This window comes from Drosophila kikkawai, chromosome 2R (assembly GCF_030179895.1).
Source record: "Drosophila kikkawai strain 14028-0561.14 chromosome 2R, DkikHiC1v2, whole genome shotgun sequence".
NCBI lineage: Eukaryota > Metazoa > Arthropoda > Insecta > Diptera > Drosophilidae > Drosophila > Drosophila kikkawai.
In genome coordinates, this window is record NC_091729.1 from 2,755,557 (window position 1) to 2,782,036 (window position 26,480).

The 26,480-nt window shown below is 42.2% G+C and overlaps 1 protein-coding gene across 1 annotated transcript in view; it reads left to right on the forward strand.

Annotated features, from left to right (window-relative positions):
• Positions 1–26,480, forward strand: part of Nipped-B (Nipped-B cohesin loading factor) — a 133,527-nt gene that overhangs the window by 38,327 nt on the left and 68,720 nt on the right. Inside the window, exon 10 of the mRNA XM_070284836.1 lies at positions 23,853–24,293. Coding sequence (XP_070140937.1) covers positions 23,853–24,293 — 441 coding nt within the window. The remainder of the gene's footprint in view (positions 1–23,852; positions 24,294–26,480) is intronic.

Consider the following 26,480-nt stretch of genomic DNA (forward strand, 5'->3'; position numbering starts at 1 on the left):
AAATGTTCAATTTTCATGAAAAAAAAACGTCACAAAATTGTTGAAAAAAAAGTAAGCAAAAAAAAAAAATCCTACGTGTGTCGATAGCCATAGGTATTTTGGATATACTGTCAAAATTTCAGATCGATCGGTTAAGATTTGTTCGAGTTATGTTTTCGGCCAACTCAAAAAAAGTGGTTTTGAGAAAAACGAGTTTAAAGTTTTAAAATCGTATATGATTACATGGGAGGCATCGCCGCAGAATGGAGAATTTCGACACTTATACACATTTGCCGGACTCTATCTTTTGGTATGTTATTTTTAAGACCCTAAAGAATTTTTTAAGCAAAAAAAAATTTTTTCGATTTTTAAAAAAAGTTACTCAGATGTCCCCCCTTAATAAATTAAATACCATATACTAGTACAACATTTGAATAATTTTTGATAAATTTTGTATTGAAAAATATTTAGAGATAGAGGAGTTCTAGGGAATCTCCCGAGTCGCCTCAAAAAAGTTTGTTTGCGGTGTACATCCTAACGGTCCACAGAATCATCCGATCTAAAAAAATTATACCTCATTCGTTAAAAGATAAAAAATTTTCCCGATTTTTTATAAAAAATTGAAATCAAAACACCGATTTTTGACTAAAAAATTAAGTTAATTTGTTAAATAAAAAATATAATAAAATTAAAAATTTAAACAAGCTCGACGTGAGTACCTGTAGAATTACCTAAACTAGTAGATTTTGAGTTATCGTATGCACCGATATTCGAAATGGCATTTTCAGAAGATTACTTTAAGGGTCCATTCTGGTTAGTTAAAAAAAAAATCGATTTTTTGTAGTTTTCATTTTTTGATAGTTATAAAAAAACATAATACTTTAAACGCGTTTTCTGGAAAACTACATTTTTCGAGCTGGCGACCGTCCTATCTCAGCCAATTTTTAACGAATAGACTAGAATTATATTAATAGCTTATACATTGGACTTTTAATCAACAAAAAAGTGAAGAAAATTTTAACGAAAACGGAATAAAAAATTTTGAATCGCCGCAATTTTTTTAAATTTTTTATTAAATTTTGATAATTCTAGTCTATTCCATAACCACATTCATACTAAACAAGAACATCTTTGAATTTTTTGTTTCAGTCGATTTGTACGTCCTGCAGGACGGTCGCCAGAGGGGTTCCTTTTTTGGGCAAGGGCTTACGTCGCCCTGTGTCCTGAAATTTTTGCTTAATCATCTTTAAACTATGATAAATATATGTGACAAGTTTTAACTTTCTATGTCTTTTCTTTTGTCCACAAAAAATTCTTGAAAATTTCCTATTTTTTGGCCCAATTAACCAGAATGGACCCTTAAACTTTGTGATGCTCATGCATTGAACACCAACAAATTTTCCTATAATCGATGTAAAACTTGGATACAATATTCTTAAGATATTGAGCCTTTAAGAAAATAAATAAAAACAAGAAAGGAAGCTTACTTCGACACGCCAAAGTTTGTATACCCTTGCAGATTGCAATCGTATCATTAAGAATCGAGCCATTCTGGTTAAATAATTAGAAAAAAAATTAAAGGAAAAATTTAAAAGTTGTATATTAATTCATTATACATAGTTTCATAACATTTTACCTATACATATTATGTTTACAGTTTAACAGTTACAGTTTTACATTCCACAGTGGTCGATGCCATAGGCCAAAAATAAGAAAATTGATTTTGAGCTATTCAAGCGAAACCTGGTTTTTCTATCAGCTGATTGTCCAAAGTTTACCATGCAATACGGTCTGCTTGGAATTTCTAACGGGACTTTCTGAAAATAGATTGACAAAAGCGTACTTTATTTTGTTTCATTCGATATAATTAATTTTGCAACTAACATTTTGCAACGGCCTCTGTTTACAATTTTATTTCTTTTAATTTTTAATTTGTTTATAAATGAATCCGCCCTAGTGTATACTGTTTAATATAATTTTATTTATTTCCGAACAATTACATTTAATATTGTCGACCGCGCTGCGTTTGATTGCATTGAAAGCAAAAATGTGACTGATTAAGCTTTGGCTATGCACGTCATTCGATTATGCTAGTCGAAGACGTAAACAAGTTACAGTTAGGAGTTAGAAATGAATGGAAAATTACAGGGCAGAAGCTCGCGCGCATTTGCATCGATGCGCTGCTCGCTTAGCGACCGCTGATAAGGCCGCCGGCAGCGGCGATCAAAAACAAAGAGAGCGAAACCCAATACAGGGTGTCTCGTTCCCAAACATAATTCATTTTACTTATCAAAATTTGTTTATCCGCTTGTATTTCTTTTTAACTTTTTGTTTTGTATTATTTTTCTTAATTTTTGAACAATTTTCTTTAAATTAAACAATCGGTATTGAAACTATTTGTTTTACATGAATTTAACTCCAGCTTTCCAAATACCTCCGAAGTGAGGTCCTGCCGGGGGAATATTGCGTTAAATAACTCCTGATCTAACTTTGTTCCTGCCTCTTATGAGTGCAATATTTATAAATTCTTTTTTTTTTTTTTCAAAAACAAAATTATTATATTTCTAATAAAAAAAGAATTTTAATTAAGTCGACTTAGCTGCTGCTTCTTCCGCTTCTGCTGCGCCGCAGTCGTCTTTAGTGTTGATGTTTTTGTTTCTGCTGCTGCTGTCGTCGCTGCCGCCGTTGTTGGTTGTAGGATGATTTCCTGATGCCGCCTGTATCGTCGCTGCGGCTGTAGTTGTTGTTGCAGACTTATTTGTATTTGCTGCCGTGCGGTCGTCCATCCTTCTCCCTCTCTCCGTCACAACTTCCACACAATATTTTTAGTCGTTTTCTCGACTACAGAAAATTTGTATTTCTTATTTCCTGGTTGCCATTTCTGGCACCTATATAAAAAACCAACCAATAAAGTTGGAAAAAATTTTGTTTGTTTAAAAACAATAAGACTCTTTTTTGTCTATTTGAATTGACGTTTTCACGACCACCAAAAAAAATTTGTATTGTGCTTTTTTTAATATTTGTCACTACCGCCACTTTTCGATGTTTCGGTCCTCGAAAAAACGCCCACAATAAATATTTTAGATATTTATTTTTATTTTGCCGATTTCTCGACCACCATTTGTTTTTCTTTTCTTTAAGCACATTTACTGATATTAATGGCTTCATCACGCCTTACCATATCTTCCATGGTATTGCAGCAACCTAAATGGTGCTTGTATTTAAAAAATAAAAGACTCTTTTGTGTCTTTTTGTTTATGTATTTATTCTCTGTTCCTTAACACGGGTGCGGGGAAACAAGAGATATTTATTTTTGCAGCCTTAATATTTTAAGGTGCTGGTTTAAAACTCTGAACCTCTTACCACAAGGGGGAAAGATGCATCCGGCTCGAAGGACCAAAATGAAAGAGCCTCTAAATAAGAAGTCATCATCGTGAGTTTTTGTAAGAAACTGATTTTATTTCATTCAAACCCTAGCTTAAATAGCTAACATGAGAATGTACATTTTTGATCTTAGTTCTAGACCCACGTATCGGACAGTTCCCGATCGTGGGAAATACCCGATAGCATTTATCTTAAACAAACCCAGACCGCTCACAGGAGGTCATATTTCGGGATATGGATAGTTATATATAAATAAATGCCAGTGTAGTTCCGAAGAATATATCAATATCTTATTTTAAATGAAAATATAGGTTAAGGAAGGGTATTCACAGGCATATCTAGAGCAAAGTTCGCCTCATATCTTTAGTCGATCGGATTTAATCAAAACTAGAAATAAATTTTCAATGCTTCATTTCAATATTTTTCTTTTCTTCAATTAACTTTCAATTAATGTTCAATTAATCATTTTCAATTTATGGTCAACAATTCTTCATTTTAATTTCAATTTATATCCGACAAGATCGTGTTCAATTAATTTTACGTTCAATCAAATTTCTTTCAATTTCATTTTTCGTTCAATCCGTCTCGGTGCCTTTTTCTACTTAAAACTAAGTTGAATAGATATCAGGTTGTTTGGTAATGACATACCGGTTTCTTTATTGATTTTTGACGACGATTTTAACATAGTTAGCATTGTCCGATTTAAGTGCTTTATGTACCGTTGTCTTCGATGATTTTCTGTCATTTTGATGGTAACTTATATATGCCTCTCCTAAAGAAGTCCTTGTCCCTACTGGCAAAAAACTCGGCGATTCGATTTTCACAATCCTCCCTTGAACTCAATTTTTGTCCATGGAAAGAATATTGCATGGCCAAAAACAGATAATAATCGCTTGGGGCAATGTCCGAACTATAAGGTGTATGCATTAACACTTCCCAACCAAGCTCCCGTAGCTTGTGACGCGGCACCTAAACAACTGTTCGGCGATTTGAATCGAAAGTTTGTTATCTCCAAAGACAGCAATAATCTGTCGGCGAGATTCCGCAGCAGTTTTTCCCTGTGCAAAATAAATTTTCAAAACTGCCCGAATTTCTGCGTTTGTGAACTCCATTTCAATCGATTGAAACTTTTTAACGTGGAAGCTCATGTAAACAACCTATATATCATTTTAAAGGTGATACCAATACCTTTCAAACGATATACAACATTGCCATGTACGATTATATTTGACTTCACAAGCGTGTTCTTCCTTCTCTGTATGTTTTTTTTTTTTTTTTTTTTTCGCGGGGTCCCGCTTCCACTTCCCGCCCAACCGACCGAGGGGCGCAGCCGTGTGACGTACGACACGAATCGCGAACTAGATAGACGCGGTGAATGAAGAAAGAAAAGAACGAGGAAACGTTACAAGAGAACAAAATTTAATAAGGGGAACAAAAATATATTATAATAAAAATAGTAATAATTAAGTAAAAACGCATGCAAAATAAATATACAATAATATAAAATAATGTAACTAAATAATAACTACGATAAATAAATAAAAACACATGCAAAGTAAATTTAAAAAAAAATAATATAATGTAACTAAATAATAACTACGATAAATAAATAAGAACGCATGCAACATTAGACTACGGTGATACACTACGAGCTAACTCAACAAGTATTAAAGTTTTTAGTACAGAAGGGCTATCGCTACGAATTATAATGTCAGAGAGGCGGTTGTAATCCGTACATAAAACCCTAAAGGGTTCATGCACTTCAAACTCCCGCCTACAGTGATTTATTACTAAAGGGATAAGGGTTCTAGATGTTAGTCGGGGAACGTGGAAATTGAGCTGCCCTAAGAGAAAGGGGCTCTCAACATCACCGCTTATTAGGTTATGGAGGAATACGACACCAAGCATCGTTCAACGGTTAGCTAGGGAGGGTAAGTTAATTAATAGGAGTCTACTTGAATACGACGGTAGCCTCTCATCAGCATCCCAAGGTAGGCCACGGAGGGCGAAAAGTAAAAAGTTCTTTTGTACAGATTCAATACGGTTAATATGGATTCCGAATTGAGGACTCCAGACGCATGAACCATACTCCAATATAGGGCGAACTAACGAAGTAAAAAGGGTCTTCGTTATATAAGGGGAATCGAATTCCTTCGACCACCTCTTAATAAAACCGAGCATGCCCTTGGCTTTATTAACCATGCACGAAATATGTTCAGAGAACGAAAGTTTAGGGTCTAAGCGAACGCCTAAATCATCAACAAGAGATATTCTTTCAAGAGCGCAATCATTTAGCGTATAAGTGGCAACTGGGGAGTGACACGTGAAAATGTCATCAGCTTGCATTTAGAGCTATTGAGATGTAATAAATTAGCACGACACCATGCTTGAAAGTTATTAAGATCCGATTGCAGGTCTGACTGGCAAGAGTTGTCCTTATACTGCAAGCATAGCTTAACGTCATCAGCGTACATAAGTACTCTAGAATTCGTTAGAACCAGCGGGAGGTCATTGATAAACAATGTAAATAGCAGCGGGCCGAGGTGGCTACCCTGTGGGACGCCAGAAGTGACTCTGAGGAATTTGGATAGAGCATTTTTAAACAGAACCTTTTGAGTTCTGTTACTCAAATAGCTCAAAATCCATTTAAGAAGATCAACAGGAAACCCGATTAAGTCAAGCTTCCTTACAAGAAGAGAGTGATTAACCGAGTCAAAAGCTTTACTGAAGTCTGTGTAAATCACGTCGGTTTGAAAGTTACGTTGGAAACCTCTAATAACGAAGGAGGTGAGTTCCAGGAGATTTGTAGTGGTCGATCTTCGCCTCATAAAACCATGCTGACATGGTGAAATTACGGATCTGCATAAATGCTGCAAGTGGGGAGTAATTACATTCTCGAAAAGTTTTGGAATTGCCGACAACTTAGAGATTCCTCTATAGTTGCTGGCGTCCGGTGAGTAAACTGGTTTTACACGATGAAGATCCGAACTAAGGGAGCTTTCGGTTAAAATAGGACTGAAAATTAGGTTCGACTTGGGCAAATCAAAAGAGTAAGTCTGATCTAAGCTATTCGAGGAACAATACGTAGTTTTGAAAAACTCGGCAAAGAGATCGGCGATGGCCTGATCAGAGTTTGCTGTAGCGTTCTTGAACGAAAGCGATAAAGGATGTAAATTGGGTTTTCGCTTAGTGTTAACAAAGTTATAAAACTGTTTCGGGTCCTGCGTGAACTGAACCCTACAGCGAGTTAAATAACTTTTATAACATTGCGCGTTAAGCACGGTGAAATTCGACCGAGCACTAAGATACCTTGAATGAACAGTAGGAGATCCGGTGCGTTTATAGCGATTATAAAGCCTAGACTTAAAGTTTTTTAGGCGTGTCAGCTCTTTGGTGAACCAAGGTGGTTTACTAGAAACCGACGGATAGGCTAAAGGAACAATGCAAGGAACGAATTCATGGCACTGTAAAAAATATCCACGGCGGACGCCATGTCAGTACATCTGTAAAGTTCAGACCAATTAAATTGGGAAATCAAGGTATCTAGCCTTTGAAAATTTGCTTTACGGAAGCAGCGAACTTTAGTTGCTGAGCAACTCAAATCAGGTTTGGTCTTTACGACAGTCCCCAAATCGATGGTCACTTCGAAAGTAGGATGGTAAGGGTCTTCGGGAAGCGTCAATGGATCGACTCTTGTTAAGTTTACACCTACAGGATCAGAGACGAAACACAGATCTAGTAGGCGATTTAAAGAATTTACGACATGGTTAACTTGGGACAACGAAATGTCAAGCAAACCATCTATGAGGTCATGCTGTACCGCAGTTTGGAGGACATTGGACGTACCATCTGATGACCAACGAGCTCCAGGTATATTGAAGTCTCCTAGAGTTATTAGTTGGTCTCTATCTGAAAGCCTGTTGGAAACAGCCTGAATTGCCGAAAGGTGTTTCCAATAAATGGGCTTTTCAGCAGATGGAGGAACGTAAGAACAGGTTATATAGATAAAACTACCTGGAAATGATAGTTTTACACAGATAAATTCAATACCTGTGAGATCGTCAATTTGAACCAGTTCGAAACTAAGGGTGGAGTCAACGGCGATCAAAACTCCACCTCCTCGCTGGGAAAGACGGTCTAATCTATAAGTTGTGTACTTACCTGGGAAAATTTCGGAGCTGAAAATCTCCGGCTTTAACCAGGTTTCGGTAAACACAATCACCTGGGATGCAAACGAAAAACTATCAGAATACAATTTAGAGAGCTTGCTGCGAAAGCCTCTAGTATTCTGATAGGAAAGTAGGAGGGAGGTATTTAGTTTTTTGGCACTGCCGTGACGCCCGCGGTCGCTGTGGTTTGTGCTGGCCGTGAAGGCCGTTTTTTCTTTATTTTTACCTCGTACTCCTTGACTACAGCGTGCTCAGGCCAGAAGTCACCAGAACAAATTGTGTCAAAAAGATCGAGGGAGACACTTATCTTGAAAGATGAGATGTCTCTGGGGTATGAAAAGTTGAATTTTTCTATTTTTACATTATTGGAATGTTTTTTGCTCTGTATATGAGCTTGTACATCTTCAGATGCGAGGTCAGGGGCAAGCCGAGAAACAAATATTGTTTTTAATGGTGGAATAGCGGTGAGGGTTTTTGGTAAAGCAACATTACCGACTTCAGCCATTGGAACGGCCCTTTTTTTGCCCTGTGGGATAGCTGAGATTTTTTTTTGAAGTCTGCGGTGTCAGAGATTGAGACTCCGCAGCGGACTCAACTAATAAAACGGGCGGTGCTGCTGTCATTTCTTTCCCGGCACGTTCGATTGCCGAATCTTTCGCCGTTCCCGATCTCAACACCATTGGAGTTGGTGTCGGTGCCGGGGGCTGGGCCGAGGGGGTATGCCAGGTTGCTGGGGCTCGCCCAATTGCTGCCGACCAGAAGGTGATTTTTCGCGCTTTGGCGACTCACTTAACAGCTTCATCCCGTTAAATTGAGCGTCCAGCGCTGTGAACAGGTCATTCGCTTTGCGAAAATTGACCCTAAGTTCATTAAATCCGCCTCTGGTCTGCCGCATGAAGGATAACATTTCCTTCTCAACCTCCCGGCAGGCATGGCAATAGTAACGTATGCCTTTATTGGCAGAAATTACGTCAGCGATACGGCCCGTTAAGTCGAGACACTTAGCGTGTACGACCGCATTGCAAAGCCAGCAATATAGGCTGGGCTGTTCTGCCAAAACTTCTTTTTGGCAGCCTTTAATAGCGCAAACAGTATTCGACACCATTTTACACAACCTACAACCACGGTGCACCGATAAGCAGAGCCGAAACGAAAAAAAGAAAAAACAAGAGAGCGGGAGCGTAAGCGTGGGTGAGCAGAGACACAACGAAAGCTTGGAACCGCCTAAGTGCAGCTTGTTCAGGTCAGGAGCTTATGTTCCCGCCCCCCGCGACTCCGAAGCGCTCCCGCTTCTTCAAAGCTCCTCAGCTCGCTCTCTCGCTCCCGCTCTTCTAGCGGATGCTTCGGCTCTGGCCGATCGTCGCATCGCTGAGCGGCCGCTCCCGCTCTCCTAGTTGTTTGATCTCCCACTCCAGCTTGTATTTTTAATTCCTAATTAGAACTCCAATAAAGCGGACCAAGTCCACGAGATTTTACATTGAAATTACCACGCCCCCCCCCCGGCCTCCTATTTCTTTTCGTTGGTGGTGATTTTCTTGTGTGCGGTGATTTCTACGGTTACGTTGACTGCGGCGCGGGAGTGCTATTAAATACCTTTGTGCTTATCTGGAGATTCGTGGAAATTGAATTTCCCCCCCCTCGAGCCGAACATTTTGGTCCTACAGAGCCGGATTTTGGATTCCGGATTTTTTCTACAACTCCGCTTCACCAGCAGTTCTCGGCGTTTCTCTGCTTCCAAGATAAGTACTCCGTATTCCGTCGCCCCCCTCGCTGCCGATCTTCAGCAGTAGTCCGAACAATTAATTTCGGTCACTCTGCTGCAAGATTAATTTTCCGTGTCGACTCCAAGAGCGAGTTTTCCTGACAACGGCAGTTGAGGAATTTTCCATTTCCTATTTTCCACTTCATAAAATTGGCAAATTGTTTCAATCCGTCTCCGTTTTAAACGTCGCCATATTCTTTTCGTCCGCTTTCCTCTACATATTGGCATTTATCCGTACATCAATGTACAAAACGGTTCCTACATGAGAACACAAATTCATACATATGTACATACATATCGGCTTACATAAAGCATCGATTTTTATTTCGTACAATAGAAAATAAAATTCCAATAATAAAAATTTAATAACAATCCAATACAGTCCGCTGCCTACGAATAGCTATCCAGTGCTATAATAAATCCATATATTTATATTATTTTTTCTCCATATAAAACATATATATTACATATTATATTTTCTTCCCCATACGCATACAAAAACCATTACATACATTAAAAAAAATATATAGATATAAAACAAGAAAATCAAAATATAATAAATAAAGAATAAAATATTGTGAAAATTGCAAAAAAATTTGTAAACCAGTGTCCGTATTTTTTGTGCATTTTATTGCTGCGCCTTGCATAGTTCCGCTGCCGCCGCGACATATAATTGTCTACGTACATACATATGTATACATATTCAAGAGCTTTTACATTGCCGGCAGCGCATCCCAACGAACATTAAGTTGAGAAGAAAAGTGTCAGGTGTTCCAATCCCACCATTCCGATTTAATTATTTTTTCTTTACAATTAATATATTTTCTTTAAATTAATTAATAATTAATCAATCACTTAATCACAATTACTTTTAAAGTTTTGCACTCGATTAAATATCCGCAATCGCATAATAATAATAATCTACATCCTTCCTGCATTTATTTTAAATACGAAAATAATAAAAAACTCTGCATTTCCATTCCGCAATTATTTATAAATACAAATAAATTTAAATTCTCGTCGCATCTGCTCCAATTAATATTGGTTCCACTACATATATTTTCGATTCTCGTCGCTTCTACTTCAAGTAAATTTTTTCCACTGTATTTACTTGCAATTCTGAGATTGTATATTTCCACCATCTACCATCCGAATTCTACGGCATATTCTTGCAATCCATATTTGTTTCGATTTTACCGTCTCACATTGCTACTCCTTCGATTTAGTTGACGGTACTGGGAGCAAATAATTCTACCATTCGAATTCTATTGATTAATTCTGAGATCCATCCTATTTTGGGAATTCTGCTCAATCCAGCAGCTTCATTTACCTAGTTAGTCGGTCACTCCTATCAAGTCTCAAACCAATCCAAAATGTCGGAAGGACAAGAATCAATTCCCCAAGACGCGAGTCAGAAGAGGGAGAGATCCAGAGCCAACGGCCCTCTAGATGTTGCTATGCTTGAGTTTATAGCAACTAGCAACCGTCTTATCCAATTTGAAAGCCAGATCTTTGCGGCATCCACTTCCAAGCCCAATTCATTCACATTAAAGATCCGTCTAGATCAGATCCAGTCCTTATGGGAAAAGGTTGAACGGGAGTATGAGACCGTTTCCAGAGCAGCTCTTCACGAGGGAAGTAGCGGAAATCTTCCGCTACTTCAAAATAAATACGAACACTATTATGCGGTGTACGAAAGATGTGCTTCCAAGCTGAACGAAGACATCGACCGTGTGTCCGCCTCCACTTCACAGGCAAGAACAGCTCCAGAGACATTCTCGAGGGGTTGCAGTTTTCCGCCATGCGACACAGAAATCTTTGACGGAGATTATCTGCTCTGGCCCACTTTTCGTGACCTGTTTACGGCCATTTATGTAAATAATTCAAGGTTAACTCCAGTGGAAAAGCTTTTCCACTTAAACGCAAAAACTAGCGGCGAAGCTCACGCCATTGTTTCGAAATCTCCACTGACCAATGATGGCTTCCAATCCGCGTGGTCAGCGCTTCACGATCGTTTCGAAAATAAACGCGCGTTAGTAAACAATCAACTTAAGAAATTATTTAACATGGTGTCCATTGAACGCGAATCCTCGGCAGCCTTGAAGGAGCTGCAAAATACAATCCAAAATTGTCTAACATCGCTGAGAATTTCCGGCCTTTCTACCGAGAATTGGGATTGCCTCCTTGTCTATTTGTGCTCCACAAAACTTCCGAAGCTGACGCTTTCATTATGGGAGCAATCCATCGAACAAAAAACCGAAATTCCTACGTGGCCGGAACTTGATTCATTCCTAACAGAGCGCTATAGAACTCTGGAAGCCATAGATTCTCTCCAGCCTACTGTGACACGCTTTCGTTCATCTAAACCGACTATTTCCAACCCATCGCCACGAGTACTACAATCCTTTAGTACGAGGATTCTTCATACGTCCAAAAGATGCGATTTGTGTTCTGCAGAGAACCATCCAGTGCGTTTGTGTCCACGCTTCCTTCAGATGACGATAGTCGATCGATCATCTTATATCCAGAAAAAGCAGTTGTGCTTAAATTGCTTTGCAAGCGGTCATCCACTCCGTAATTGCACAAGCGCCCACAATTGTCTTACTTGTCACGGTCGGCATCACACTTTGTTGCATCCAAGCGACTCATCTTCCAGTGTTCCGATTCCTCGTGATGACACCCGACAAATATCTCCACCTATCCAACGGATTTCGTCGTTCTCTACACGAGTGACCAATGCGGCCGACTCCTTCAACTACTGGGTTCCATACAACGACAACAAAAGCAGACGTTCCCGAGGTATTTCATCCTACCAATGCCGAGTCTGTCAAGGGAACCATCCTCTTCGGAAGTGCCACCGTTTTCTTCGGCTTGATGCGAAGAAACGGCTCCAGGCAGTCATCGACAGGAAATACTGCGTCAACTGCTTGGCCCACCACCATTCTGGAGGATCTTGCCGTAGTAACGACCGATGCCAGTCGTGTGGACAGGATCATCACACACTTCTACATGCCGACGACCGCTCAGCGACTCCAACACTTTCTCGAGCGAAGGACTTCTGATATTTTGCTGCGTATCCTCGCAAGGGGGGGAGAATGTTCAGGTCAGGAGCTTATGTTCCCGCCCCCCGCGACTCCGAAGCGCTCCCGCTTCTTCAAAGCTCCTCAGCTCGCTCTCTCGCTCCCGCTCTTCTAGCGGATGCTTCGGCTCTGGCCGATCGTCGCATCGCTGAGCGGCCGCTCCCGCTCTCCTAGTTGTTTGATCTCCCACTCCAGCTTGTATTTTTAATTCCTAATTAGAACTCCAATAAAGCGGACCAAGTCCACGAGATTTTACATTGAAATTACCACGCCCCCCCCCCGGCCTCCTATTTCTTTTCGTTGGTGGTGATTTTCTTGTGTGCGGTAATTTCTACGGTTACGTTGACTGCGGCGCGGGAGTGCTATTAAATACCTTTGTGCTTATCTGGAGATTCGTGGAAATTGAATTTCCCCCCCCTCGAGCCGAACACAGCTAAAGGCAAATAAACGGGACAATACAAAGAGGAGACAGGAAAACGCAAAAACTAAAAGTGATTAAATTAGATATATGTATATATTAAATAAACACTTAAAGACACATGCACATGCACTCGCGTAGCAAAACGGCAAAGTTATATTTTGTATTTTAACAAGTTAAAATCTGGACCGCGGTGGCTTTAAATGCAAAACAACACAAAAGTTCGGAGCGCAAAACAAAAACACGACCGTTCGCTATGAAAGTTCAAGTTTTCCCGATTGATATATACGTTTGTGCGCCGGTACACTGAAGAAAACTCGTGGCAAACTGCAGTCAGCGGTCCCAATCGCATTGCCTATGCATACGTATATGCATATGTATGCACGTAGCGAAATACCTATGCCGCAGGTGTGTTTGTATGTAGGTGTACACACCGCGTGGCGTGACTGTACTTAGGCGAGCGAAGGGAACCAATAGTACCTTGAATTTGGGTAAAAACTAGAGGTCAGTTGCTGCCTAAACAAGCACTTTTCTGGGTTTTAGTTACCTTGTTCTGAATTTTGCTCAAATTAATATATATTTTTCCGACGATCCCAGAGCTGCGGTTTTCGCACTCTCTCGCTCCTTCGACGTACTCGCAACACACAGCCACTGACCTATCTCAACCCTCGTATTCGATTAGTTTGTTTTAGAATACACTTTTGTTGGTCTGAGAAGGTTTTATAATTGTTTAAACACTGCACTTGGGTTTCTTTTTTATCTTTTCGCTGGATTTAGAGCAATTACGTCTGTCGTCTCGGAGTGGAAAAATTTGAATGATCGCGTGGTCGCTGAAAATTTTGCCAAGGCGCAAGTCGAGCGAGCTTTAACGGGACCTTTCCAGGCAAAGAATGCGACAACTGAGGTGCGAAGGGGACCACTAGATTCCGTAGCGTCTCTTTCTGAAAGTTTGTACGAGTGTTCAATGCATGAGAATCACAAAGTTTAAAGCGCTCTCCTGAAAAATGCCATTTTGAAAATCTGTGTACACGGTAACTCCAAATCTACTGAACAAATCGGTTTGAAATTTTGAACATAACTTCTTCAGATAATTCTACAGGTACTCACGTCGAGCTTTTTTTAATTTTTAATTTTATTATATTTTTTATTTAACAAATTAACTTAATATTTTAGTCAAAAATCGGGGTTTTGACTTCAAATTTTGATAAAAAAAATCGGGAAAAAATTGCTTTTGTCTGTATCTTTGTGCTTTGTTCTATCATATATCTTGCTGTGCAGACTATTACTTTCCCTCAGTCTTACGCGGCAATGCCCTTTACAAAAAATTTTATCGGCATTATATCCAGGATAGAGCATTTGGCCACCATACAAGGGCGCCTTTTGTTAAAAGTGTCCGTACCACCGCTGTGTAAAGCTTTTTTTTTTTAATTTTGGGTGTAGTCCCCAGTTACTTCCAAACATTTTTTTGCAAGAATAGAATGCTATGTTTGCCTTCCTGATTCTTTCCGAAACGTTGTTCTTCCATTCTTCGGATCCAGTATCGCTTCGAAATTCTTCGCTTGCTCTGATAATTTTAGCTCAATACCGTCTATGCTGGATATGTTGTATGTGGGTAATGTATTTCTTCTTTTTTATTGTGATTGAACCGCAAAATCTGGCCCTTTTGTGGTGATAAAACCCCGCCCTGAGGTGTATCCCTCATCACTGCCCGCGTGAGGTAAATAACTCTCAGTTCGGCTGTGATCGTCCTGCTCGTAAGCATAGCCCCGATCCACTCTCTGATGTCTCCCTCAATGCTAAACGAGTTGATAGAGCTCAAGATGGAATCGGCATTCACGTTATTAAACGCACTTTTGATGTCTAGGAAGGCGACTATCGTGTATTGCTTTTTTGTAGTGTGTTCTCGACGTGCCCTACAACTTCGTAGAGCTGTTTCTGTCAAACGCCCTATTCATTATGCATGCTGCGTGTCCGATAAGTGATGTGTCTCTAGTCTCTCACGACTGTGAACATCTAGTAGTCTTTCTAGGATCTTCAGGACGAAGGTGCTAAGGCATATCGGCCTATAATCCGCAGCTAGGATGTGCCAACTTTTTACTGGAGCGGGATGTGTGTCAGTCTAATATAAGCCCGTCTATGGCTTTTAGCCATCTACAGATGCTTTTTTTTAGCTGTTTGTAATATTGCCGGAATTATGCCGTCCGGACCCAGACTTTTGGATTCGCTCCGTGATAATAATGTTGGTTTATCTACCTGTGTATTTCCGCCTTCCTCGTTTCCCGCATCCTCTCGTAGGTTCCTTGGGAAGTGGGTGTCCCCTGGGAAGTGGGTACCTTTAGTGATAGTGATTCAACTGTTTTTATGGCTGTGTCGGTTGGTCTGTTGATTAGTCTGGAGCTTACGTTCCTTTTGGCAATCTTGCCGTATCTTTAATGCCTTCTAGTGTTTCGCAGTAGTTTTCCAAGATTCCTTCTTATATCCTTTTTATTCTTCCTTATATGGTGCTCCTTTCTTGGTTAATAGAAGTCCTCGTGTTAATAGACGTCCGCGCTTTCTTCCTTATATGTATCTTGAAAGCCGTTGTTTACGTTGGCGTGAACTAGCCTTATCTTACGGCCAGCCCATGTGTCGCTAAGGAAACTCCTGAAAAACCCATCGTTGCACCTGATCACCTTGTTTTCCCTGACCACTTCTGAAGAGTTGATGGACGGAATGGAGCCGATCGGTATGATAACCAACGGGCACAAGTTGCATAATACGCCTTACTTGTAGGGGGGCATTTTAAAGACGTCCAGTTCCGCTCGACCGAGGACCTGGGCCCAGCCGCCCTCACTTGGATCACACTACCGATGGTATATTTTTGAGAGATATTATTACTCCATTTGTATCTGGTAGTAGTACTAGTATATATAGTATATAGTATATATAGTATAGTATAGTATATAACACTGAATTATATCAAAACCAAATTATTATATGCTATAATCAAATATATAACTTTTATATATTTCCTTGTATTTTTTCTATTAAATTGACCAGAATGGATCGATTCTTAACGACCCAATTGCAAATTGCATACAATACAATTCAAACTTCAGTGTGCCGAAGTTAGCTTCCTTTCTTGTTTAATTTGGACTTTGGAATCAACTTCCGCACGACATAAAATCGATCATACAGATTTACAACAAAAAATAACCTGACAAACGTAAAGAAACTAAAAATTAAATAATGTTTATATTAACTAAATATATACAGGCGAGTTCTAGTTTCCACTTCCGCAAAATTTATTCGGATTCGGATTTCCCTGCCCTGTTCTAGTATTCACTTCCGAAAAATTCTTACGGATTCGTATTTCCCTCTGTTAAGTCTATGTTAATTTGCAGGCGAAACGCTTGGACACTTTCCGTGTGCCATTGGGCCGGCGGATTCAAATCCGCAAAAAATTAATTATTTTAAAGTACAATGCGATTATGTAAAATTACAAATGGTAATTGTTTTTTATTCGTTGAGGTTTTGGTAACATTATTGCATAATTGAATTAGCTAATACTAACATACTTAATTTATAAATATTTATTTTGTGGGTGCACCTTAAAATCGGTTCGATTCATTTTGAAATATTTGTTATTGCAATTAGCTGTTCTGGTGGCAAAATGCTTGAGAGTAGAGTTGCCGAGGGTTTAGAAAAAATTCCCTTCGCATAACACTTAGTTCAGTTTGTAGATTAAATTGGCTGGTATTTTAAACAAAAACACTTTTTCATGTACTTTACCCTAATAGCAAATCTTTTAATTGTAAAACAACATAAAAAGTAATTATTCAATATTAATCTTAAATATATACAGATGTGTTCACTGAAATAGCAGTGCGACAGAGGAACAACTTCAAAACGTTTTTTTGTACATATTCCTTTTTGCTAGCTGATCTATTGCACATTGTTTTTGTAAAATGGAACATAAAGATAATAATCGAGAAAAAATTCCGTTAGATTTGCTCTATTTTAAAGTTTTATTGATATTTTTCACATATGCAGCTCGTTTTGGCCGATCACTGAAATAGCAGTTTTTTATTTTCTTTCGCAAAAAGTGCCGAAATTTCTTTTAATTTTGTAAAAAATGAGTTAAATTAAGGTCGTTATTATAGTTTATACTATAATACACCTTTACAACGCAAAAAAAATTATTTTAGTGGGCGCAGGACCTCACTGCTCCATGAGAGAAAGATATCAGATAACTTAGCCTAGAAAGAAGGGCAAAACATGTAAAGAGACTCCAAATCTTTCAAATTGTTCTTTTAAAATAGTTTATAAGTCATAAAATATGAACCGAACCCAAAAAAACCGAGGTACGATTCGCAAAACCACAATTGTACAGGCTGGACGCGTACTTCGCTTCAGCAAAGCTCGTCCTTTGGCATCCTTTTTTTTTTTTTTTTTTTTTTTTTTTTATATTCCATTTATTAACAACATTAAATCCTTAGTAATATACAAATAACAACAAACAGAAAAGAACGAAGACTGCAAATTTTTTTGATTGAAGGCTGCTTTGTTTTACGGTGTAGGGGGCCTTGGTCGCGCGGTACCGCCGCTAGGCATTGCTTCGCGCGAAGTACGGGCCACCTACTCTGCACGCATCCTTCTCTCCGTCTCCAGAGTTCTCAGCGTTTTCATGACGCTTGCCACAAAAGTGGCAGTCGCGTCCCAGGCCTTCTGGCTGCCAAGCATAGTGGGGACCAGATTGTCAGCTCCGATGGCAGCGCCTACAACTTCCTCCAGTGCCAGCCGCTCGTGGTGAAAACGATGGCATTCGAAAAGAACGTGGTGCGCGTTCTCTTCGACACCGGTCCCGCATTCCGGGCAGTGGTCCTCTGGGTCGTGGCCGAAACGTTTTAGGTAGCTCCGAAAACAACCGTGCCCACTGAGCGCCTGTGTCAGGTAGAAGTCTACCTCGCCGTGCTTTCGGGTGATCCAGCTTTGGATATCAGGGATCAAGCGGTGAGTCCAACGGCCCTTTGTGGAACTGTCCCACCGGGACTGCCACCGGGCGATACTACTGCTTCTGGCGCTGCTCCTGGCCTCACGCCTCGCCGAAGAGTTTCCCGGCTCGCGTGAGAGGCGGGCTTCCTGGGCTTCTCGAACCAGCTCACATATCGGCACCTGCCCCGCTATGACTAGGGCCGCGTCGTCGGAGACAGTCCGGAAGGCGCACGCTACTCTTAGAGCGCATAGGCGGTACACCCCTTCTACACCCCTCACATAGCTCCTGACTTTCACAGCCTCCGCCCAGGCTGGGGCTGCATAGAGGAGTTGCGACGTGACGACGCTCATGAGCAGCTTCCTCTTGCACTGCTTGGGCCCCCTGGTGTTCAGCAGGATCCTGGAGAGGGACCTTGCGGTTTCGCTGGCCTTTTTATGAACATACTCTAGGTGTTCTCTGTAGCAGAGGCGTGTGTCCAGGATGACGCCCAGGTACCTCAGTGCGCGCTGGGAGGTGATTGGAAGTCCACCTACCCGGATCTCCGCCGTTTCCACTCGCTTCCTGCTGGAGATCAGGACTGCCTCGGTCTTGTGCGAGGCCAGTTCGAGGCCGGCGACTGCAAGCCAGGACTCGACCGCACGGATTGCGCTATTTGCCGCCATCTCCGCATCTGCCAGCTCCTTCGCCACTACCACCAGCGCCACGTCGTCGGCAAAGCCAACGATAGTGGTGTTCGAGGATAGCGGGAGGTTTAGCACCCCGTTATACATCGTGTTCCAGAGCAGCGGTCCCAGAACGGAGCCCTGCGGGACTCCGGCTGAGACCTCGTGCGTTCTGGTACCCTGGGACGTGTCCACGATGAGACTCCTCTCGCTGAGGTAGCTGCGGACTATCCTCAGCAGGTAGCCCGGGATGCTGAAGGCTTCCAGAGCCTCCAGTGTCCGCCTCCAGTCCGCAGAGTTGAATGCGTTCCGGATGTCAAGAGTAACAACCAGGCAGTATTCCTTGGCGCCTTTTTTCCATCTCGCGCCAGCGATAGCGTTCGCGGCCAGGTTTGTGACCGTTTCAATGGCATCCAGGGTCGATATCCTCTTCCGGAAGCCGAACTGGTTTGGCGCGAGCCCACCAGCGCGCTCTATCGCTGCCTCCAGCCTTAAAACAATCATCTTCTCAAATACCTTCCCAATCGTATCCAGCAGACAGATGGGTCTGTACGAAGATGCCTCGCCCGCTGGCTTCCCCGGTTTCGGGAGAAGAAGAAGCTTCTGGCGCTTCCATCTCACTGGGAACGAGCCTTCCGCCAGGCACTTGTTGAACAAATCGGCGATCGCTTTGGCGTGCAGTGTGAGCAGCAGTTTGGTCGCCCTGTTAGGGATTGAATCAGGGCCTGGCGCCTTCTTGTTTTTGAGCGTCCTCGCTGACACTAGGATCTCCTGCTCCGAGACCGGGCATATCTCCATGGGCTCCCTGCTTACATGGAAGTTGAGCGGTTGCCCAGTCGGAAATAGCACCCGGACTATGCCTTCGAGAGCCTCAGGGTCCGTTGGCGCCTTGCTGCCAGCGCTCACTCGCTTTACGACTTTCTGGTAGGCCCCGCCCCATGGGTCCTTCTCAACGTCGTCGCATAGCTTAAGAAAGCACTCTCTCTTACTGGACTTTATCGCCTTCTTTAGGGCCGCCCTTGCGGTCCTGTAAGCCTCGCTGCGGGCTGGTAAGTTCGGAGAGCCGCGCGCTCTCTGGACTTTCCTCCTGGCTCGGAGGCAAGAGGAGCAGAGGTTTGCGATGTCATCGCTCCACCAGTACACCGGTGCGTGATGCTTCCGGAAAGATTTCCGCTTCTGCATACTTGCATTGCATGCACGCTCGACCGCGGCCGCCAGTTTGAGCGCAGCATCGTTAGCGCTGTCCGTTTCGTCTGTGGCTAGGCCCGCTAAGGCGCTCGAGAACGCTTGGGCGTTGAGCGTGTCTTGCCGATATGCCTTATTTGCGCTGGGCGGGATCGTCCTGCTCGGTGAGTTCTCGCCGAGGGAGACGAGGATGGCCTCATGATCGCTGGCTGTATAGATCTCGCTGATCCTCCACCTGGCTAGGCAGGCTAGTGCACTGCTAGCGTAAGTGAGGTCTATAACGGACCCTGCTCCCGCTCTGTTGAAGGTATGCTGGGTACCCTCATTCAGCAGAGCAATATCCAGGGAGGCGAAGGCCTCCAGGATGATGCGGCCTCTGGCGTTGGTTGAGGGCGCCCCCCAATCCTGGGCCCAAGCGTTGAAGTCGCCGCCCACTAGTGTGTTGCTCCGTCCGCGGATGTCATCGCTGAGCTCGTCGATGATGCTGCTGAAGGCCTCCAGGGTGAGGCTTGGTGCCAGGTAGCAGCTGTACACCCACACCCCGCCTACTCTACCGCGAACGAAGCCATCCGCCGATCTGACGTCGGACATGTGAGCGGGTTCCCGCCCGCACATCCACAGCGCAGCTTTGCCAGTCCGGTCCATGGCCTAACCATGTGTGCTTGCAGCCTTGTATGGCTCGCTGAGCACCGCCACATCCACGTCCAGGTCGCGCACCGTCTGCATTAGCAGATCATGCGCTGCCCTGCAGTGATTCAGGTTCAGCTGAATCAACTGCATGGCGCGTTACGGGGGAAGGCGCCACTGCTACTGGAGCTCCTGGTCGGGCAGCTTTTGCTGCCTGCCTGGTGCCTCGTCTCCTTCTTGCCGGAAGCAGCGCAGAGGAAGCATTTCGCCTCGTTGGGGCACTTAGCGGCTTTGTGTCCCCTCTCCCCGCATTTTATGCAGCAGCCGCTCCGGTCGGTCGCGCTTCTGCAGTTTGCGGCCAGGTGGCCAGCCTCGAGACACCGGTAGCATCTTGGGGGGCCTGTCCTCTCCCTGATCGTGCAGGAAGTCCAGCCTATGCGTAGAGAACCTCTCTTTAGCACCGCCTTTGCCAGGGGGCACGGGAGGCTAATTACTGCCGTCTGTGACTCGGCATAGCCAGGGCGGAGGCTTCGCACTTTGACCTTGGCCCCATCCAAGCTGAATTGCTCCGCGATCGCGGCCACAATCTCGGGCTCTTTGGCTAGGGCGTCCAGCTCTCGGATCTCGAGCACAGAGACCTTTGAGTCCTCTGACATCGCCCGAACCTCCGCCGTTTCACCAAGCACCTGCGCTATGCTCGTTCGCATTGACGCTGCGCTCTCAGCGCTATTCTTCGCCACCTCTAGCAGAAGGTTTCCGTTGGTGGTTCGTCTAAACTTTTTGACGCTATTACCCAGGCCTGCAAGCTGGCTGTCGTCCCTTCTGGTGACCATGGCCAGGATTTCACTGTATGTCTTCCCTTTAGCAGCTATAATGACTGCGTCCGGGCGGGATCGATGAGGAGCCTCGAGTTTCTTGCGCCGCTTTTTCCTCGTGTAGGTTTTCCAGGCGCCTCCCTCGGCTTCTGGGCCTTCAGTCGCTGGGCCGGTTGGCTGCGGCGGGTTGGGTTCCCTGGATTTGGGCGCGCTGGCCGCGGGTGTCCCTCTTGCGGAAGTTTTCCCCTGCTTAGCAGCTTCAGCCGGCGTGGGGGCGCGCCGCAGGTTCTTCGCGCTCGAGTTGGCCGCCGTTACTTGCGATTTCTCTGTAGTGGTGGTCGGGGCTCGCCGCGCCTCCGTCTGTGTCGCGTCGTCCTTGCTCCAGACCTTGGGCGTCTGCTGTGCTGCGTCCCGCCTCTGAGTGCTCTCAATCTTGTTCCCGCCCTGGGAACAGTTGTGGCATGCTACTGCAGTTTCGGGTCGGTCCGTCTCCTCAGGTTTCCGAGCAGAGTTGAGCCACTCCCCTATGTCGGCTTGCAGGTCCTTCACCCTCGCCAGCTTGGTCTTCATAACCAAGGTTATGTGTCGGACCTTCTTGTTATTGATGTCGTCGAGGACATCATCCAGGATCTTTCCCAGCTCCGCAATGTTTTTGAGACACTGGGATTCCCTGCATCTCTTAGGTGGCGTATCTCGCTGAGAGCCTGCTGGGCTGGCGGCGTCCCGTGCCCTTTTGGGAGTTTGGGAGTCCGCATTCTCTCCTGCTGTCGGTACCGGAGCCTTGCTCGCTGGGAGGAGCGGGGATCTTAGAACCCTGCTGCTCCTTCTAAAGGCCATTGGACCGTCATCTTTCTCGTCGTCTTGGCTTGGCGTATTAACTACCGTGGCGGCCAAGTCAGCCACCGCCACGTCAGTGCTTGGGGGAATGTTTTTTTTGGCATCCTCTGGGGATATATGAGCGGGAATTGGCATGGGAATCAGCCATGGGACCATTCGCCGGGGACTTATTGAATAAATTTTAGATTCGCGAAGTCCATGGAAAATGTCACTGCTTGGTTAAAGGCATATCAAGGCCAGTTTGGAGTTCGCCAATAGCCCCTTGAACTGGCACTATTCAAATGGCGTAATGTCCTTTGGACAAATGACTCCAAACTGGTTTTATTTGGTGGAATAGGACAAGACAATATGTCCGTCGACCTCCAAATACATAGTACCCTCCAAACCATACGCTGAAGACAGTAAAACACGGTGGCCCAAAAATCATGGTATGGGTATACTTTTCATACAACGTTGTAGGTCCCGTATATATGATCTGTGGGATCAAAGACCATTATGTTTATGTCCAAATATTAAAAACTGTCTTGCAGCCGTATACTGAGGAAAATATGCCATTAATTTGGACATTTCAGCAGTACAGTGACCCTAATCATACCATCAAGGTGGCCAAGGAGTGGGTTTTTAATGAAAAAGTGGATGCAATGCCATGGCCTGCACAGTCCCCGGATATAAATCCGATCGAAAACTTATGGGGGACATCAAGGGCTACGTATTAAAGAAGTTCCCGACTTCTAAGCCACAGCTTTGGCAATTTGTGCAGGAGGAATGAGGCCATATTCCCCTCAAGCGTTGCTAAGACTTGGTGGACTCCTTGCCACCCAGGTATGAGGCTATGATAGCTTCTAAATGCTATTTAACAAAATATTAGATCATAGTCAATTAGAATTTGAGAAGAAATAGGTGTCTTATACGATATTTTTAAATTTATGAGGAATTTTAGTTTTTCACTGCTATTTCAATGATCGGCATAATATAGACCTTTTTTATTGTTATTAGCTATATCTTCTATTAGGTTTATGTTACCTAAATTAAATGATTGTGGTATGACTACACTAAGCCTTTATGAAAAAAAATTTTATGAAAATAGTGTTTGTAATAGTATTTTCCAATCTTAAACGTGCAGGTCTTGGGGCACTGCTATTTCCGTGAACACAGCTGTACCAATTTTTTTGAAATGCTGACAACCCTTAAATGGTCCCTCTCAAATACGAAACAGCGGCGGCGGATTTGCAATAATGTTGAAGGCTAGAATCGAACCGATTTTAAGGTGCACCCACAAAATAATTATTTATAAATCATGTACTTTAGTATTAGCTAATTCAATTATGCAATAATGTTCCCAAAACCTAAACGAATATAATACAATTAACATTTGTAACTTACATAATCGCATTGTATTTTAACATAATTAATTTCTGATTTTGCGGATTTGAATCCGCCGGCCCAATGGCAAACGGAAAGTTTCCGAGCGTTTGGCCTGCAAATTAACAGAGACTTACCAGAGGGGAAATGCGAATCCGTAAGACTTTTTCGGAAGTGAACAGGTCAGGGAAATCCAAATCCGAATAAATTTTGCGGAAGTGGAAACTAGAACAGGCCTGATAGTTGTTTTATGCGATTTCAATAAAAATGTTTAAAATGTTATATACTCCAAAATTCGAAATATTTTTAGGTATTCCCCATAAAAATTGCCAAACGCTGCTCAATCTCTAGGCTAATAAATAAATGGGTTACTCTATCAACTATCTCTTACCCTTCTCCCTTTTACCTTCTCCCTCTCCGATTCTCAAATAAAATGTATTTTAGGTATATTTTTCACCTAAACAAAAATGTACCCGCTTGATCGGGAAATTATCACATAACATTAATATTTATTATGTAAACAGAGTAAGCTTTGACTATTGCCATATAAACTTTTACTGTTGGTTTATTTAAGGAAAACATTTATTTTTCTTGCAGGAAGACGAAGACGAAATCGTAGATGATGAAGTAATAGAAAAAATACTAAATGCTATGGATGCGTGCTTACTTATATGTAATATATATTCAACAGTAACGGATCTTAAGTTCTTACAGGAGGATAATATTTCACACATTATAAAGTTCGCACAATTTCAATTACGTGAGACAATATTTCCTCTCCACGATCCTGTTTATACAGTAAAGAGTGTAAAAAAAAGCAATCAACGCAAAAAATTGAAGTCAAATCAAGCCCATAATAGGAGTCTGCAACTCTTCTACTCAAAAACCGTCGAGCTTTTAAAGGTTTTTGTAACACTTTTTGATAAGTGTATTTTTGTTGACACAATAGTGTTGCCATTATCCTCACTAGCAATTGAACCTTTTTTTGTCGACAATATAGAGACAGTTCAATTTGTTTGTTTGGAACTTGTAACCACAGTAAGTAAAATTTACTTATGTACATTTTTTTTAAATAATTATATATATATATTATTTCTGTTTCCGTTTTTGTTAAAGATATAAATAATAATAAAATTTATATACTATTTTTATTTTCCTGATCATGAGGATTAGTGATTTCAGTTAGCCATATTTTTCAGCGGAAAAGTTTGTATGTCACTTTCGAAGAAATAGTTGTTATAGGACTCTTCTATTATTTTAAAAATATCGTCCGGTGCCAATATTGCGAATGTTTTATGTTATGCCTGTTGGGACGCCCCTGGGTCCCGGGTTTCACCACGTACAACAAGCGCCTGGTTGTAGTATACTGATAGCAACAGCGCTGAAATCTTTATTTAATCTTGTTAAAAAATAAAGAAGTTTTACATTTTCTCTGATCTTACACTTGTGGTTTGCCGCTCTTCAATTCACAAAGTGACGCTTACATATAAAGCGGTCTCATTCTCGCAAAAAAGGGTGTTTTAAAATACTAATCGCAACAATGCCTATCGCATAATTACTTGCGTCTGTGATCAACGTGAACGGCTTGTTGAAATCGGGGTATATGAGTATATATATATATGTTTAAATTCATCGTCTATTATTATAGAATTATTTCCTTTTAACTGTCTTGTTATGGGTTTAGTTATTTTCGCGAAGTCCTTTATGAATTTCCTTTAGTACCCTAATAGTCATAAAAATGACTTAATTTCTCTAGTTGTTTTTGGGCAGGGGAAGTCCTTGATGGCTTGAATTTTAAGTGGGTTTGGTTTCACTCTTTCCTGAGTGACGATGTGTCCCAAGAAGTCGATTTCCTTCCTTAAAAAGCTACACTTGCACGGTTGGATTTTTAGATTTGCGTTTTGTAGTTTTGTGAATACGGATTTATGTTTTTGGAGTGAGGGTGAGAATACTATTATGTCGTCGAGATATACCAGGCAGGCGTTAGCGACTAAGTCACCTAAGACGTTGTCCATAACGCGTTGGAACGTAGCAGGAGCGTTCTAAAGACCGAAGGACATTCTCGTGAACTCGAATGTGAATGCCGTCTTGTTTGCGTCGCGTGGGTTCATTTGAATTTGGTGAAAGCGACTTGCTAAGTCTATTGTTGTGAAATACATGGTCTTTCCTTTGCTGTGTAGTATATCTGCAATGTTTGGAATAGGATATCTATCAGAAACAGTTTTCTCATTTAGTTTCCGAAAATCGATTACTTTTTTTTCGCCTGCGATATTACTTTTCTTAGGAACGACCCAAACGGGTGCACTCCAAGGGGAATGACTACTTTTTATGATATTTTGTTCGAGCATTTTTGAAATTTACTTTCGAACTTTTCGTCTTTTATGTTCAAATGGGTAACTGTAAGATTTTGCGTGAATCGGTGTATTATCTGTTGGTATAGAGCAGGGGTGCCCAAACGTTGCTTATGGCAGAGCAACACACCAATACACATAAATGAAAACACAAATAAATTTACGCAAACGTTTTTTCTACTTCAAATTTCTGCACTGAAAAAAATGAAAGTAAATGATATGTTGTGAAATGCCTTTGAAAATTAAACTTCCTTTTATTTACTAATTCGTTAAAGCAAACAATGCATTGGGGCTCACTAAAGCAATTTTCACAAAAAAAGAAATTAGTTTCTGCAATATCAAACATCTTGCCTGCAACGCAAAATACAACTGATTTTTCGCGATGTACATTTTTCGACGATCCAACAACAACTTACATTCGGACAAGCGAGATAACTGTGAAGCCTATTAAAGTGTTGTTGCCGAGATCAACGAAGACGCGGAGAATGAAGAGAATGCGCAAAATTGTTAGTGTAATCTGCTTTGCTTATGCAGTGAGTCGTGCATGTAAATGGCGATTGCTTTGCCTATGCCTAAGAGCAATTACAAAAACAATGCAAGCGGAAAGAGCTATGGGCTGGGCATAACTGGTATAAAGTGTTTGACGGCGTTAGAGAACGTTAGTTGACGGTTTTCGTCGTGGAGACGTGGAGAGAACTCTTCTGCCTGTAACGGTTCTTCGAGGTAAAGTGTTTGGATCTGGTCTGAGTTATTGCAGACTTCGAAATAGGCAGATCCTGCGACTGTTATGGATATTTGATTACCCAAATTCGTGCTTTCATATATAGAGTCTCCTTGCATGAAGTTTACTGGGAGCGGTAGCCGCATTTTGGTA